The following is a 15,124-nucleotide window of genomic DNA, read 5'->3' as shown; positions in this document are numbered from 1 at the left end:
CCCGCGACGTATGTCACCTTCTCTCAATACTTTCTCCCCTGATTAAGCAATAAGCCCCTCAGATCTCGCGAGACTCAAATCTTCTCCTCAGTCTTCTTCTTCGCAGCCTGCTCCGCCATGAACTTTTCATAATCCGCCTGCCTCTCGGGTGAAACCTTCATAAACGGGATATCGTCCTCCATCACCTTGCCCGCAACTCTCACCGGCTCCGCAGGCTGCAGACAGAAAATCACCCGCGCCCACTGATCCGTCGCATTCTTCCACCCGTGCATCGTGCCCCTCTGAATCATGATCTCCCCTTCCTTCAGCGTCCGCTTCGCCCCGTCGTCCAGGTAACACTCCACCTCGCCCTTGAGCACGATGCCGTAGTCGCACGACTCGGTGCGGTGCATCATCGGCCCTGTCTGCGGACCAAAGTCTACCACCCGCAGGACGGAGCCCGAGGGGAGGTGCAGGGACGGCATGCGCGGGTGGTTGGGCGCGTAGGCTGCCAGGTCTTTTTCGTCGTCCATTGTGACGGGTGACTCGGAAGTTGTGTAGCAGGTGTGGAAGTACATGTTCTTCAGCGGGTCCGGCGTGACTTGTACGGGGAATGCGTCGGAGAAGACGGCGCGGCCGTTGGCGTCGTGGGTTGTGATGTGCCGGGATACGGGGCCGAAGGGGCAGTCTTCGGATGCGGAGGCGGCGGGAGCAGCTCCGGACGACGACATCTTTGCTTAGGCGTTGTGAAGTATGTGCGATGAAGGTGTGAACAGACGGCTGAGGTACCAAGGTTCGATGATGGGTCTGACAAGCTTGACAGATGATGGGGGGAGCGAGCAACGAAGTATAGCTAGCTGGTGGGAATTTGTAGTTGGCAACTTTGCTGTGTCTTCTTTTAAAGGCCTCTCGTCTTTTCTTCTTCGTCGACCGAGACAAGTATGGGCGGGGAGTCGTCCGATGGATTGTATCTTCTGTCAAAGCACGATTCGTTCTTTGAAAGATGCGATTGGGGGGGTAAGAAGAGGGGATGAAAGGTCCCTTTAAGAAGGTGTGCTGTCACGGCCGTTGGCCTTGGCGCACAGACTTGGGGGTGTCTGACGGCTCGCCGAGGGAAGAGATGAAAAGGCCACTTGCTAGTAGGAAAAAGTACCTAGCCAGCTGGCATTGCCTTAGGAAAAACAGTGTTGTCCCTCACCTGACGCAGGAAGCGGCAATCCTGCCAGCCAGCCTGCATGTTTCCACCTGTCCTGCTGCGTTATAAGGTTTGGTGAGAATTAAACGCGGCATTCGGTGTGGGGTGCCAGTGCCACCCCAGCCGGGCGCGGCTGCATCGACTATGCGCAGTCCTCGTCCTGGCTTGAACCCAAGTGGTCAGAAGTTGGTGACGGAGGCACGGTGGTTGGGAAATCCTGCCAAAAAAAAAAGGTTCGCCTGGCAGTGCCGACGCGGTAACGCCACTTCTGCTGTATGGGCGATGTCTTACGTCCGTACGAGTGAAAGGCAGTCCTGCGAGTCCCATCCTCCGAACCATGCAGACAGATAGGCGCAGAATCCACTCCGAAGTGCGGCAAAAAGTACTGCCACGATAGGTTGGCAGGTATCTATCTGTCTCAACAAACACGGGTAAGCGACAAGGATGAGCTCGCCAGTGAAGAGGGGGAGCTCGTAGTGAAACGAAGCTTGGCTTGCGACTGCTCACTGCATTCATCTGACTCGGCACCGTGACGAGGATCACTAAGCACTGTCGTTGCAAGCCTCGGGAGCTGACCGCTTGCATTGAGTGACCTTGTGGATCGATTCTGGGGGCATTTGTTGAAGATAGTGCTCAATTGAGTTTGAATTTATATTGCCTACGCTTGGCGTCGAGTACGTATGGAAACCCCGCGGTATCCGGCCGATTGCGGATTGCCAAAGAAACACTGTCCGCTCAACGGTCACTAGCCTCGCTGGACTTGCGGCATTCTCTGCATCAAGTCAACCTAGTGTACTGTGTATGGCTTTGAGCTGAGACCTCGAAGTTGAAAACTCCCTCGGCCAATGATTCTTGATCGTGTAAACATCAAATCATACCTCGCAATCGCTCATAGCCCGAGGTTGGCGGGCATTTCGTATCCTAGTACATGCAACTTGCGGCTTCAGCTCGCGCTGGTGTTTCGGGTCCTGCGGTCACACGCACGCCGGTCCGACATTGATCTGAAAAACGGGGAGTTGTCCGCTTTGGCGCCCCGTGTTCCAGAAAAATCTTCGCAACGGCTCCGCGACAAGCGGGGATGTCGGACTCGGGACCAACTCCGGCAAGGCCGAATGTATGCATGCATGTATGCACCGCCTGACGGAGGCCAAGGTGAGCGTACTCAACCTTGATGAATCAACTTTCGGGAATCCCCCGACTGCCCCAAACGTATCATTGTCGTTGGAACGGGGACGTTGACCGCCGGGAAGACATAGGAGATCGGAACGTCGGCTTTGAATAGTCTGGCAGCGATAGACCGCGACACTAACGTCTCAGTCGGCGGTTAGGGATCACCAGGGAACGGGCATGTGTATCTTCGCTGTCGGGGAAATCGACCGTCGGGGAGAGCAGCTGTAATCGGGCAGTCGACTTTGACCAGTCTCGTCGTGGAAGACCGCGATGTGCATTTGACAGTCAAGGAATCGCGATCACCGCAAGATCGTCGGTCCACAAGTATGGCGAGCACTATCAAAGGCTGTCGGGGAAATTGGCCGCCGGGGAGCAATCTCCCCAGGAATAATGAAAAGGCATTTGTGGAGAGGCGGCCACGAGCTTGCTGGCCTTTATTCCAAATCTCAATGGCGACATTTGCTAGGTTCCTCGTGTTGTGCGAAGTCAAAAGAAGCTCCTACCAGAAAGCTTGTCGTGGATCGGCGAGATGTGTCACGAAGTTGATCCGTGTCGATAGACAGAACGGCAACGTGAGGAAAGTCTAGCGCGGAATGTGCCGCCGGGAAAAGTACGAAAGATTCATTTTACTTCCTCATCTTCAGAGAAGGTACACGGGGAGCTGCCGTCGGGGTGGCCCGGACTTTGTAAAGGCAATAGGATCAGTGAGAGAAAGCTTCGGTAAAAGCGGCTCTTGTCTGTCAAGATGCGCCTCAAAGACTGCTTAAGCCAATAGTAGGCCAGTGGCGATCGTCGTTCCAAAGATCAGTACGATGTTGTTGGTCAGACCAGATCGGACAACGTGGAAATTCGACGCTACCACAATCTGAATATCAGACGAGATATGTTGGGTGCAGTGACGGTGGAGACTTGGAGCTGAACGACAAGGGACTGCCTTGGCTGCCTTGGCTGCCTCGGCAGACGACCCCGTCTACACCGTAACATATCTCGCACTGAGGTGTAGCTCACGGGGCTAGCAATTGAAATCGAAATGGTTTCGCAAGCTAAGAGAACCGGGGAAAATCCGTCGGCTTTGCGTCCCCGACAACGAAGAGACAGTATGAACCCAACAATCAAGGACCGGAGTTGACTCCGATTGCCATGTAAATGATGCCATTCGGGGCTGTGACCGACCGCCCGCTGCCGATGCCTCCCCTACCGCAGACTGACGCGCCGAAGGTAAACTGGCTTTGCCTTTAATCACTTGTCGTGTTGGCAACCTTTTGTGACCACCATTTCTGCCAGTCGACCACCTTCCTCCCTGTCCGCGCTTCCTCTGCCGCGAATACCATCGCATGGGAGCGAATTACCTCCTCAAGTGAGCAGCCGATGAATTCATTCTGCGCTTTCTCCGGCGTCCAGCCGTGGTTCTTGACTTTGTCCACCGCCAGTATGAATTGACGTGCGAGACCTTTGTCCCCACCGCCGTGGCCGGCGTCTTCGAGGGTTGGGTGGAATGATTGGGTGGCACCCGTGTTGAAGTCCTCTATGGTGATTGTACGGGCGTCGGCATAGATCTCGCCATCAATACCATAAATATGGGTGTATCTCTCGCAAATCTTTTTCGTTTGTGCGACCATGTGCAGAGTTGCTGATTTGGATTGTTTGGTTGACTCTGGGGTGCCGTCTGTGGCATCGTCCCAGGTGATGGTGACAGTCTGGTCATCACAGACATTGTTGTCCGCGTCGAAGACACAACGACCGAACCAGTTCCGCGAAGCGACGACGTCTTTGGGGGTGGAATCATCATAATCTTCAGCAAGCTTTGATGCCAGGACTTTGCTTCGCTCAGATGTCGGGAAATCTTCAATCTCCGGCATTACAATGCTGACTGGCCAATCGGTGTTGCCAGAAGCGAGACCTTTCAGATCCTGGCCGAGATAGATATTCTTGGCCGAGAATTTGCAGCCTGAATCACCTAGAGGACACGACATACAATTTGTTGCATTTCCAGCGGCGGCGGGCTTGCGACCTTTCCTAAAGAGGTGGAGCGAACCACTTGACGAGACAGTGGACGGTAGATGAGGAGTGCCTGTTCCAGCCTTTACTGGTGCGCTCAGAAGCCAAAGGAGGAGATCAATGTCGTGGCAGCTCTTTGTCAATAGACTTGGTGCCGTAGTCTTTTCGTTCCGCCAGTTGCCACGCACATACGAGTGGGTAAAATGCCACCAACCGACCGGCTCGGTGTGCACAATCTTGAGGATATCGCCAATGACACGGTCTTCGAGCAAGAGCTTGCGAAGCAGCATATTGTGTGGGCTGTAACGAAGTACATGGCCGATAGAGAAGACGTTCTTGGGCTCCTGGCCAGCAGGAGGCTTCATAGCCTGATACATGTCGAGACAATCGGTAAGAGACGTGGCGAGGGGTTTCTCGCACATGACGTGTAGTCCCAGAGGAGCAAGTCCGACGAGGACGTCGCGATGCATTTCGTCAAGAACACAAATGAAGGCGGCATCAACGCCAGGCGGTACATCTTCACCAGCAGCTTCTCTCTCTCGGCGGCGTGTCTCGTATGTTACGAACTCGGTCCAGTCGGCAAACTGTTGCCCTTCTTGGGGAGTGTTGGAGCCCCAAACGAATGTTCGACCGAAGCTTTGACGCTTGTAGGTGATGGGTTCAGCGACAGCAGCCACGATACCGTTGCAAGAGGTCTCGTTAGCATGAGCATATGCTTGTCCACGAGAGCCAGCTCCGATGACGAGAATGCGAGGTGGCGAAACAGACATGGGAGGTTTCTGAGGTGGCACTGGAGTTGCATCTTCAGGGACCGCGACGGGCGAACCCGACTTCTTGACGGACGACATGTCGTGGTCGTTATCGTTGAAGTGTGATCTGTCGGTGACAGGAGAACCCTGTGTTGAAGTTTTTCTTACTTTTGACAAGTTTATATTCTCTGAGAAACTCGGAAAACACGCTGTCTTTTGGTAAATAGGGTATGAGGGATGTTGTCAATGAACAGAAGTCAGTCAGGTGAAAGAAGGAGGTTTATGTTACTTGGAGTCCTGGCTCCAACATGGAAAGTGGGGTCCATGTAGAAGGGCAGGTCCAATGAATGATGGTTTATTTGAACCGTGGTCCGGGGTACTTGCCTTGGTTCTTGGCAGTTTACTTATCTTATCAGCGGCTGTCGGTCGAATTTCCTCCTCTGCCGATGTGGGGCATCTTTCTCTGCGGGCAGTTCTGGCGGTGAGACGTCCCTGCCCGGGCAATCGGAGTTGGCAGCAATAGTAGGAGCCTTGATATGCCAGGTACTTTGCTGATGCATCCTGTATTCCCAGGGTTTACCTGAACCATCTTCACAGCTTCGTATGAAATTATACGCTGGTAGAAAACATGCCCGGAGAAGTTCCCACTAGCAATAGCAATAGCAGTGAGTACCTACTATGTACATAGGTGGTGGCCATGGAACGAAAGGAAGCATTGAGAACGCCAGGCTGGCACTGCTAGGATCGCATGGTACTCCGTGCATCTTGGTCCTCCTTCCATTCAATACCTAATTGGAAGCCACACCTGGGATGCTGCAGCTTGCACCCCACCTTGTAGTCCAACTCTGGTGAAGTTGTGGCTCAGCAAGCTTAGCACGCCCAAAAGAAGATCCTGCTGTTAACGGAGTGCAACTCAAGTTGACAAGAGTTAGAATCAGTATCAACATCATTCCCGCCTGAACCATGGATCTTCTCAACTCCCTCAAAAACAAAGCTCCCGCCCCGAAGATGCAGTCTGCATCTGACGGCCCCTTGGTCTGGGTTGACTGCGAGGTATGCACCCCAAGCTTAGGCATGCCACTCTTAACCCTAGACTGACTAACACATCCCCAGATGACTGGACTGGATCCGGACAAGGAGGAGATTATCGAGATTTTCTGCATCATCACCACCGGGAACCTGCAAGTCGTTGACCCCGAGGGCTGGGGCTGCGTGGTGCACCAGACGGAGCAACGCATGGCGCAGATGGACGAATGGTGCACCAAGACACACGGCGACAGCGGCCTCACAGCGGCGGTCATCAAGTCGACGACGACACCTGAGCAGGCTGCCGACGATCTGCTCGCTTACATCAAGAAGCACATCCCGCAGAAGAAGACGGCGCTGCTGGCGGGTAACAGTGTACACGCGGACCGATCGTTCCTCAACAAGCCGCCCTACCGCAAGGTGGTTGACCATTTACACCATCGCATTCTCGATGTCAGCTCGCTCAAGGAGGCGGCAAGACGTTGGTGCCCGCCGCAGGTCGCGGACGGTGCCCCAGCCAAGCAGGGACTTCACCAGGCCAAGGAAGATATTCTCGAGAGCATTGCTGAGGCCAGGTACTACAGAGAAGCCATTTTTGGCCGGACGTGGAGAGGGCAGGCCAGCGCGCAGGACACGCCGGTCAGTGAACGGGATGAGGACGATGCTTGGGCAGACAACCTGTTGTAGATTGTACTATCCAGAGAGTCAAGCTCGATTCTTCTAACTTGATGAAGCACTGGGATGAGTGAGATATCTTGAGGTGCCTCACCTGCCTTACCTAAGATTGCCTGGTAGCTAATGTAAATAGTTGAATCGATAGTTGACCGCAAGGGTAAGGTAGCGGGGTCGTTTGAAGACAGTACGCAGTATCCTACGCACTGCTGAATGCTGGTCAACCGCGCACTTCAAACCGTGCGAATAATAGCCACACCCACCAGCACCTCACGATGATTCGCCGGGAAGATCCCCTGTGTTGGGCCCCTGGAAGTGAGGGGCTCTCCCAGAGCTGCCCCTCCTTCATTGTGCGGTGACCCCGCCCACGTCGAGGCTCAGGATGATATCACTGGCCAAGCAAACCCCCACCATGAGGTGGCGGCCACAGCTTTGGCGGAATGAAAGGTACCTTCACCAATGTGTACGAGGTTCCAGGTTGGAGGGGGGTTATTCACTAAAAAAAAAAAAAAAAGGTGCAATCTGAGCCTATCGTGTGCCATCTCCCATTCACTGAGGTGCCCCAATGCGTCGTATTCTGCCCACATTAGCTACCTAAGGTATTTCCAGTGGCCTACGGATACCTTAGTCTCTCACCGCACCAAGTTCCCAATGAAAGCTTTCTAGGCCCCTTGCCCAACGCCCACCACTCCCCGGTCCCACCTCCCGTACCTACGCCAACGCCGGTTCGCATGAGAGACGGAAGAAAGAACCCAGGCAAAGGCGAGACAGAGACACTAATAATTGCAGCTCCATTCCCAACATTCTCCTTTTCCTCTTCTACAACCTAGACAACTCTCCCCCTCAATACCATCACTACTCGAACTATACAGCATCATGGACGTCCAGACTGTCGAGTTCAAGCCTTTCCAGGACCAGAAGCCCGGCACGTACGTCATTTCTCCCCTAACAGAAACAAACCCCTCGCTGTTATCGTCCCCAAACATGTCGAGCCCAACTTTTTGTTGCTACCCCGCCATAGCTGCCAATCGCGCGATGCACCCTCACTCAGCAACCCCATCACTGACTAGCCATTCCACAGTTCTGGTCTTCGCAAGAAGGTCACCGTCTTCCAGCAGGCTCACTACAGCGAGGCCTTTGTCACGAGCATTCTCCTGTCCATTCCCGAGGGCGTCGAGGGTAAATAGCAAAGCCATCTCAGCTTTCGGTCTTGGCAATCGCCCCAGGAAACTGACAGACCGCCTCTCTAGGTTCTTTCCTCGTCATCGGTGGTGATGGTCGTTTCTGGAATCCCGAGGTCGTCCAATTGATTGCCAAGATTGGTGCCGCCTACGGTGTCAAGAAGCTCCTCATCGGCCAGGACGGCATTCTGTCCACTCCCGCTGCCAGCCATGTCATTCGCAAGCGCAAGGCCACTGGTGGTATTCTCCTGACTGCCAGCCACAACCCCGGCGGTAAGATCTCTACACATACCCTTGAAATCATACTCGCCAGCTAAACGATGAACCCATTTCAGGTCCCAAGAACGACTTCGGTATCAAGTACAACCTTGCCAACGGTGGCCCTGCCCCCGAGTCCGTCACCAACAAGATCTACGAGGCCTCCAAGACCCTCACCTCCTACAAGATCGCCAACATCCCCGATGTCGACATCTCCACCATCGGCACCAAGACCTACGGCTCTCTCGAGGTCGAGGTTGTCGACAGCACTGTCGACTACATCGAGATGCTCAAGGACATCTTCGACTTCGACCTCATCAAGAAGTTCTTCCAGTCAAACCCCGACTTCAAGGTCCTCTTTGACGGCCTTCACGGTGTCACTGGTCCTTACGGAACCGCCATCTTCGAGAAGGAGCTCGGCCTCAAGGGCGCCACCCAGAACTGCATTCCCAGCCCAGACTTCAACGGCGGTCACCCCGACCCCAACCTGACCTACGCCCACTCCCTCGTCGAGGTCGTTGACAAGAACAACATCCCCTTCGGTGCTGCCTCCGACGGTGATGGAGACCGCAACATGATCTACGGTGCCAACGCCTTCGTCTCCCCCGGTGACTCTCTGGCCATCATCGCCCACCACGCCAACCTCATCCCCTACTTCAAAAAGCAGGGTGTTTACGGCCTGGCCCGCTCCATGCCTACTTCCGGTGCCGTCGACCTGGTTGCCAAGAAGCAGGGCCTGAACTGCTACGAGGTCCCTACCGGCTGGAAGTTCTTCTGTGCCCTCTTCGATGCCGACAAGCTCTCCATCTGCGGTGAGGAGTCCTTCGGCACTGGCAGCAACCACATCCGTGAGAAGGATGGTCTCTGGGCTGTCGTCGCCTGGTTGAACATCATCGCCGGTATCGGCGAGCAGAACCCTGGCGTCACTCCCTCCATCAAGAAGATCCAGCAGGACTTCTGGACTGAGTACGGCCGCACCTTCTTCACCCGTTACGACTACGAGGATGTCGACAGCGAGGGTGCCAACAAGGTTGTTGGTGTCCTGAAGGACCTCGTCGCCGACCCCAACTTCATCGGCAGCAAGGTTGGAGGTAAGTCTACATACAAAATGCCCATCAGAACCCTTAAGAATGAAATGAGACTAACTCTGACAGACCGCACCGTCACCGGCGCTGGCAACTTCTCCTACACCGATCTCGACGGCTCCGTCTCCTCCAACCAGGGTCTGTACGCCACCTTCTCCTCGGGCAGCCGCATCATTGTCCGCCTCTCCGGCACTGGCTCGTCCGGCGCCACTATCCGTCTCTACCTCGAGCAGCACAGCTCCGACCCCAAGACGTACGACCTGGATGCCCAGGACTTCCTCAAGCCCGAGATCCAGATGGCCACCGAGCTTCTCAAGTTCAAGGAGTTCATTGGCCGTGACGAGCCCGATGTCAAGACCTAAGTGCATTGTTGCATGATTGCGTCGCACTTGGACAAAGGGGGATAAGGAGGGCAGTTTTTCAAAAAAAAAAGTAACGCTTCAGTATAGAGAAGTAGAAGATAGGCCAGCACCAAGGTTGCTGTGGACGATGTCACGATGGTACACGATTTGCATAAATTGAATCAATTGACCTAATCACACAATAGTCTTTTGCTTGACGGTGCCCTCCCTGACCCCTTCTCTGGGCTCTTCTCAACGTGTGAATTTTTTGTGCCGCGTAATCATAAATCTCGATCATAAAGGTCGTCAAGTCATTAGACAAAGAGAAAAAGGAATCAAGAAACGCAATGGAACGCATACGGAACTGGGCAAGAAAGGTACCCCTCAGAGCAATCTTCCGGGGTATTTCCTCCGAGATACAAAACATCCGCTCGCTTATCCTCTGCGATACATTGAAGCTGCGTTTGACATTGTCCAGGCTGAAAAGGGGAGGAAAACAAGACTGCCGTAAAACAATCGTGGAAAGAATTGGAGACGCGCGTGTCAAAGTTCGTTAGAGCGGTTCTTCCTTGGGGAGACGTGGAGGAGACAGGGGCTGGGCGAGTAAGATGCCGGACTGAAAGTAGGTGCATGTCTGCTCACCTACTCTTTGAGTCCCGCAAATCTGTCGAGGTATGTGCCCCGCAAAACGGTGAGTGGCAGTGTCCTGGGGGTGGAAGGTGTCGGTGAAGGGGGGCTCCATATTGGTCCGGAGTCGGAGTGGATATATATATATATACCCTTGCCTCGAGGAAGCTCATCACGGGTTGCAAGTCATTTGGCGTCCTCGATGGCTTCCATGGTATCTGTAGATGCCTCGGAGGGATCCGCCTGCGACTGTATTTCCTCAATGAACCGCGTCGCGCCCATGTCGGATACAAATTCGATCTCAAAGGCGCCGGCGGAGGATCCTTTCCTCTGATTCTGCTGATGGTACTGTTGGCAAAAGACGTAAAGCTGGACGTCTTTGAGCCAGATGCGGTGATCTGATTTGCGTACGAGCCAGGTCGGAGAGGCGGATTGGTGGGTGACTGAGATTATCGTGTTTTGTCAGTCTCAAGCCCGAAAGAAACCGGAATGTGAGCCAGAGTGAGGATGGAAGATGGTGTAGCAGGATCTTACCGAAAGCGGTCCAAACTGGACAACTCTTGAGTTCGCCATCCCACACTGAAGCTTGGAGACGAAGACCTTGGGTGACGAGGTCGCGGTAGACGATGAGAGAATGCTTGAAGCCATCATCACGGATTTGGCTGCGGTAAAAGGTGTTAGCTATGGTGTCATGGCCGGAGGTGCAATACTGGGTGGATCACGCACGCCTGGAACAGTCGGGATTCACTACCGAGCTTGAACTCCCTTGGACTCATTCTGCTCGTCAAGATATTTCGAGCCTTGAGAGAGACGAACGTGCAGTGGAATAAGACCAATTCTGGGAAACATCAGCGGATGGTCAAACGACAAGTCGGACGAGGGTGAACAGACCCTCCCAGGTTTTGAAGTAGAGAGATGCCCATAGTTTGACGCCCATCTGCGAATGACTGTATCGGTCCAGTAGTAAGGCGCTGCCCTCCCGCCTCATGAAGATTTCGTGGGTACCAAGTAGTGAGAACCACTGGCCCCCCAAATGATATGTCCGGAGGAGAAAGTAGGGGGTCTCGTTGACATGATTTAGATAGGTCATCAACGCAAGGCGATCCTCGTCGAACGGTCTTAGTTCTGGCGTCAGAAAAACTTCGTCAAGCTATGATTTGCGAGCACATGTACCTTCTGAACAGCATCTTGACCTGTTTGGGAATATTCAGTTGTCCCCACGTTTGGAAAGGACCATAAGCTGTCGATGGTCTGATGTGCTTCAAAGCCGTTCGGGAGGTGAGCGGAAGAGAGAAGATCTGCTCTGCCCAGTGTAACGTCTTGGGAAAGAGGGTTCATCAGCTAAAGCTGCCTTTCCCATAACAACGGCACGTACCGGATCCTGAGGTGTTGGTCTGAGCATAACCTCTGGTCGAAGGACAGGCCCGATTTGGGTTGTTGGCGTAGCTTCATAGTATGTGTCAGTCAACCTGCTGCTACTGTGCCTCTGAACGAACATACGGAGTCCTCTTGCTTCTCTCAACTTGATTATCCTAGTTCGAAGCGTCTCTAGGCCATTTAGGTCAAAGAGTGTCGACCTATGTGGCTATTAGTACGTCATCTCCAAGATCGAAGGAGAGTTGCTAGCGCGCCTCATGAGAAGGTGTCGGAGAGACTCTAAAAAGCAGTTGTAAAGCATGAACCGCTGAGGTAATGGCAGGCCACTGGCCTCCTGTGTCATCTTGTGGTACATCCTTCGCCATCGCATATCCTTGCTTACGGTTCGATCTTCGTAAAAGTCGGTCATGTCGCGAAGTGTCTTGGAATAACACGGAAGTATGACGTCGAGGTAGTTGAGCAAAACTGGTACCCTGGTGAAATGCATCTGCGATCGGTCCGCCAAGTCTCTCAGCTTCCTCGCAGACCTCCGTATCTCGTCAACAAGACTAGTGATGGTGCCCCCATAAGCCTCAGGAAGAGCCATGCGGAGCCCTTCAAGGCTCACGGATAGAATGTCGGCGCGCTCAGCTTCGAGGCAGCAGCCTTGAAGGAGGCGGTAGTCGATTCTCTGAATGCCCTGCTCCATTTTCCAGACCAACACTGACGGACCGAGCCGAACTAGGAACGTCTGCGTCTCAGGATTTCATCGTCCAACGACCCAGACCTAACCGTTAGAGTCGTAGGGTTCCCGCGGCGCCCTCACCTCTTCTATCCGGGAGACTCTCGCCGTGCAATCCTCGGCCTTGTAGGAGTTTGGTTGATCTGTGGTGATCAAGTTGGAGGGAAGGTCGAAACCGTTGCGAATGCCTCATACGGCTTTTGACGATATATCGACCAAGATCGACCACAGTCAGTTGTGCCGATAAGAGAAAAGGGACAAAGAGATGGCTTGCTTCATGGGCTTAGCATGGTAATCTCAAATATGCAGCGGTAACGTGGTCGCTACACTCGCAGCCACTTACTGGACGGGAAGCGGCTGCAACAGCGATTCGGAGCTGCAGGTCTCGATTTCAACGGCCAGCACGGAAACACACGCCACCACCCCGCCTGACTTCAAACCCAATGATCCAGATCGCTCTTGTTCTGTGTTGGCAGCACACGCCCAGACACCAGGTGCTTGCGTCTGACGTGTCTGAATTTCGTTGTCTTCGTGCAATGATCAGCTATGATTTTTAGGAGGACGAGAGCGTGCACAATTCGCTGGACGTTGGCTAGGTTGTGTTCTTTTCTTCGTGAGAGATACGTCAAGTCTTTCCTTGTCTGTCTCCAGCCAGGCCCAAGGTGTGTCAAAAACAACGAGGTATTGGTCGCCTCAAACCTCGAACTACCAAATCGAGTGAACGATCCTTGTGTCAACAGGTTCAGGCCAAACGATGCAATCTGGTCGATTCTAGCAACCGCTACCCAAGATATCGCAAGGAGGGCCTGGGGCCGTAACGGCAAAGAGGAGCGTATGTAGGTCAGATTGCTCTCAGAGAAGGGAGTGTGGGCTCAACACATATTGATCCGGCCACCGACTAGCCAGAGCATGCCACGACAGCTGGGGATGGCCCCATGGGCATGTATGCTTTCCTCTGCATGCATTAGGAACGCTCGACCTGGATCAACGGACGAATGAGGCCGGCCCGGAGCCGGTGGGGTGGAGGTCCAGGTTGTGAGCACTTGCATAAGTAATGCAGACGAACTCTCCTTACAAGCCTTTCCACCATAGACCCGGGGGAACGTAAGAAAACATTGGCATCGAGATACAGATTGCGACGACTAGGTGACCATTTCAGTAATGTAATCATACAAAGTACACTGTCGAGGTAATTGATCGGTCGTGCGATGCACCTAGGTCATCTGAGGAAATGGAAATCTTTGGAAATGCTTGGACGCACTGCTGCGAAGAGCAGCTTGTCTCTCGCGCTCGACAGAATACCATCGATAGATCGATACGAAGGTGGGTGATGATGGTAGCGAACGAAATGTGCGAAGAGGCATACCGAGGATATAGAACTGACAGGCATCAGCTGTGTAGAGCATGTGAAGTGATGTGAAGCATCAAGAATTCCGAGTAGACATTCCCCAACGGCGGGCCACATGCCTAGCCAAGAGAAATCTTTGGTAAATAAATCTGCGGTGCGTGAGATGGAGGCTGAGTATGGACGCGATCGCGTCGTTTCTGCACAATGTAGGCAGGCTTTGGAGGGCCCAGCCTCGAGAGATCCTGGGAGAAGTAGCTGCAGAACATTCGTTGGTTCATCTCATGCGACGAAAAACTACTGGGCCGATATGCGAATTGTCAATACTTGGTGGTGGAGTTCGATAGACTAAATCTGGCTGCGAAGGCCAGGGATCCATGGTGTTCATTGATATAATCGCCTGCCCTTCACTGTAGCCCATGACGATGAGAGCAGGTAGCTGTCCTTGGTTTCTGGAACGGCGAAGACTCATACATTGGTGCCAAAGTACAGACAGTCTGTGGGTAGCAGTGCTGTAGGTGAGGCTAGCAGAGTGTGGTGGATGACCGGGAAGGTTGTTTTCGACATGGCTGGTTAGTATTCGAAGTTTGAAGGAGCCGGCGCCCGAAGTGTCTATTGTTGCGGCCATGGGCTCCTTTTATGAGTTTGTCCACGAGCACATCCAACGCTTTCGGGCGGGTGAAAGAAGCAGCCTTGTTTCATCCTGCTCAGGCATCCAACATCAACTCCCCAGGCTCGCACCTGCATGCCGTGTCTGATCATCGGGAGGGAAACGCGGCCTTGAAGGGTAAGGCATGAGGGATTGAGGAGGTGCTGAGACTGAGACATCCTTCTGTCATTGGAATCCGTGATTGGAGGCAGGCAGCTTGAGGTAAGGTAGGTACGTCCCAAGACAGGATACGTACCTTATCCCCACTTATTCGAGGTCTGAAATCCGATGTTCAGCCGTGGCCTATCTTCACCGACTCACCTCGAATCGCAATCGCGGAAGCGGCTTCAGCTCAGAAGGGAAAGGTCTCCAAGGCCATGGGCCACTCAAGCTGGTCATTCTTTGGCCGTCGGGTCTATATGATCCCCAACCGGCTTCAGGCAAATCTGCATTAGCGGAACATGGCAATCGAGTCGCTGTGCCTTACTAAATCCCATGACACGACGGGGTCGCAGTGATAGAGACCCTTGAGTGGCTGGACAAAACTAAGCCCCATCAACCCAGATCCCTGGACCTGGGGAAGGACCCTTGAAAACAAGGGCAGAAACGCCATACTACCATGATTGGCGCATCACCCACCCATACACACCTTCACTGTAACATTCACTCACATTGCGATGGAACAAAAAGGTAGTTATGTATGTTTGTCAATGTGTGAGCCGTCAAATGTCATTGTGTCCCAATCGTGGAC

At 53.6% G+C, this 15,124-nt stretch overlaps 8 protein-coding genes across 8 annotated transcripts; 3 read left to right on the top strand and 5 right to left on the bottom strand.

Moving 5' to 3' along the window:
• Positions 1-74: 74 nt before the first annotated feature.
• CLUP02_12198 (cupin) lies at positions 75-710 on the bottom strand (the record flags this gene model as incomplete). Its single annotated transcript, XM_049291162.1, has 1 exon — positions 75-710. The coding sequence occupies one exon, from the start codon at positions 708-710 to the stop codon at positions 75-77; it is 636 nt and encodes a 211-aa protein (XP_049148307.1).
• Positions 711-1,237: 527 nt separating this feature from the next.
• Positions 1,238-1,513, bottom strand: CLUP02_12197 (uncharacterized protein; the record flags this gene model as incomplete). The annotated part of the gene is made up of 1 exon (XM_049291161.1): positions 1,238-1,513. One exon carries the CDS (start codon positions 1,511-1,513, stop codon positions 1,238-1,240), a length of 276 nt encoding a protein of 91 aa, XP_049148306.1.
• Positions 1,514-3,579: 2,066 nt separating this feature from the next.
• On the bottom strand, positions 3,580-5,190 carry CLUP02_12196 (oxidoreductase family protein; the record flags this gene model as incomplete). The annotated part of the gene is made up of 1 exon (XM_049291160.1): positions 3,580-5,190. One exon carries the CDS (start codon positions 5,188-5,190, stop codon positions 3,580-3,582), a length of 1,611 nt encoding a protein of 536 aa, XP_049148305.1.
• Positions 5,191-5,719: 529 nt separating this feature from the next.
• On the top strand, positions 5,720-5,993 carry CLUP02_12195 (uncharacterized protein; the record flags this gene model as incomplete). The annotated part of the gene is made up of 2 exons (XM_049291159.1): positions 5,720-5,756; positions 5,812-5,993. 2 exons carry the CDS (start codon positions 5,720-5,722, stop codon positions 5,991-5,993), a joined length of 219 nt encoding a protein of 72 aa, XP_049148304.1.
• A 61-nt stretch (positions 5,994-6,054) lies between these two features.
• Positions 6,055-9,675, top strand: CLUP02_12194 (phosphoglucomutase/phosphomannomutase; the record flags this gene model as incomplete). Its single annotated transcript, XM_049291158.1, has 11 exons — positions 6,055-6,144; positions 6,205-6,760; positions 6,805-6,862; positions 6,974-7,144; positions 7,220-7,266; positions 7,435-7,514; positions 7,579-7,763; positions 7,871-7,968; positions 8,040-8,243; positions 8,306-9,319; positions 9,383-9,675. 11 exons carry the CDS (start codon positions 6,055-6,057, stop codon positions 9,673-9,675), a joined length of 2,796 nt encoding a protein of 931 aa, XP_049148303.1.
• A 127-nt stretch (positions 9,676-9,802) lies between these two features.
• Positions 9,803-10,165, top strand: CLUP02_12193 (uncharacterized protein; the record flags this gene model as incomplete). The annotated part of the gene is made up of 3 exons (XM_049291157.1): positions 9,803-9,813; positions 9,861-9,911; positions 9,973-10,165. 3 exons carry the CDS (start codon positions 9,803-9,805, stop codon positions 10,163-10,165), a joined length of 255 nt encoding a protein of 84 aa, XP_049148302.1.
• A 42-nt stretch (positions 10,166-10,207) lies between these two features.
• On the bottom strand, positions 10,208-10,396 carry CLUP02_12192 (uncharacterized protein; the record flags this gene model as incomplete). The annotated part of the gene is made up of 2 exons (XM_049291156.1): positions 10,208-10,270; positions 10,301-10,396. 2 exons carry the CDS (start codon positions 10,394-10,396, stop codon positions 10,208-10,210), a joined length of 159 nt encoding a protein of 52 aa, XP_049148301.1.
• A 71-nt stretch (positions 10,397-10,467) lies between these two features.
• Positions 10,468-14,986, bottom strand: CLUP02_12191 (uncharacterized protein; the record flags this gene model as incomplete). The annotated part of the gene is made up of 20 exons (XM_049291155.1): positions 10,468-10,724; positions 10,816-10,943; positions 11,008-11,119; positions 11,173-11,399; positions 11,455-11,600; positions 11,657-11,727; positions 11,782-11,858; positions 11,937-12,394; positions 12,464-12,522; positions 12,575-12,648; positions 12,723-12,883; positions 12,955-13,230; positions 13,279-13,421; positions 13,484-13,593; positions 13,637-13,758; positions 13,833-13,969; positions 14,052-14,358; positions 14,466-14,543; positions 14,695-14,788; positions 14,874-14,986. 20 exons carry the CDS (start codon positions 14,984-14,986, stop codon positions 10,468-10,470), a joined length of 3,150 nt encoding a protein of 1,049 aa, XP_049148300.1.
• Positions 14,987-15,124: the final 138 nt, after the last annotated feature.

Source organism: Colletotrichum lupini, chromosome 6 (genome assembly GCF_023278565.1).
Source record: "Colletotrichum lupini chromosome 6, complete sequence".
Classification (NCBI taxonomy): Eukaryota; Fungi; Ascomycota; class Sordariomycetes; order Glomerellales; family Glomerellaceae; genus Colletotrichum; species Colletotrichum lupini.
Note: the sequence above shows the minus strand (reverse complement) of the source record. Positions and strands in the feature narration are given on the sequence as shown.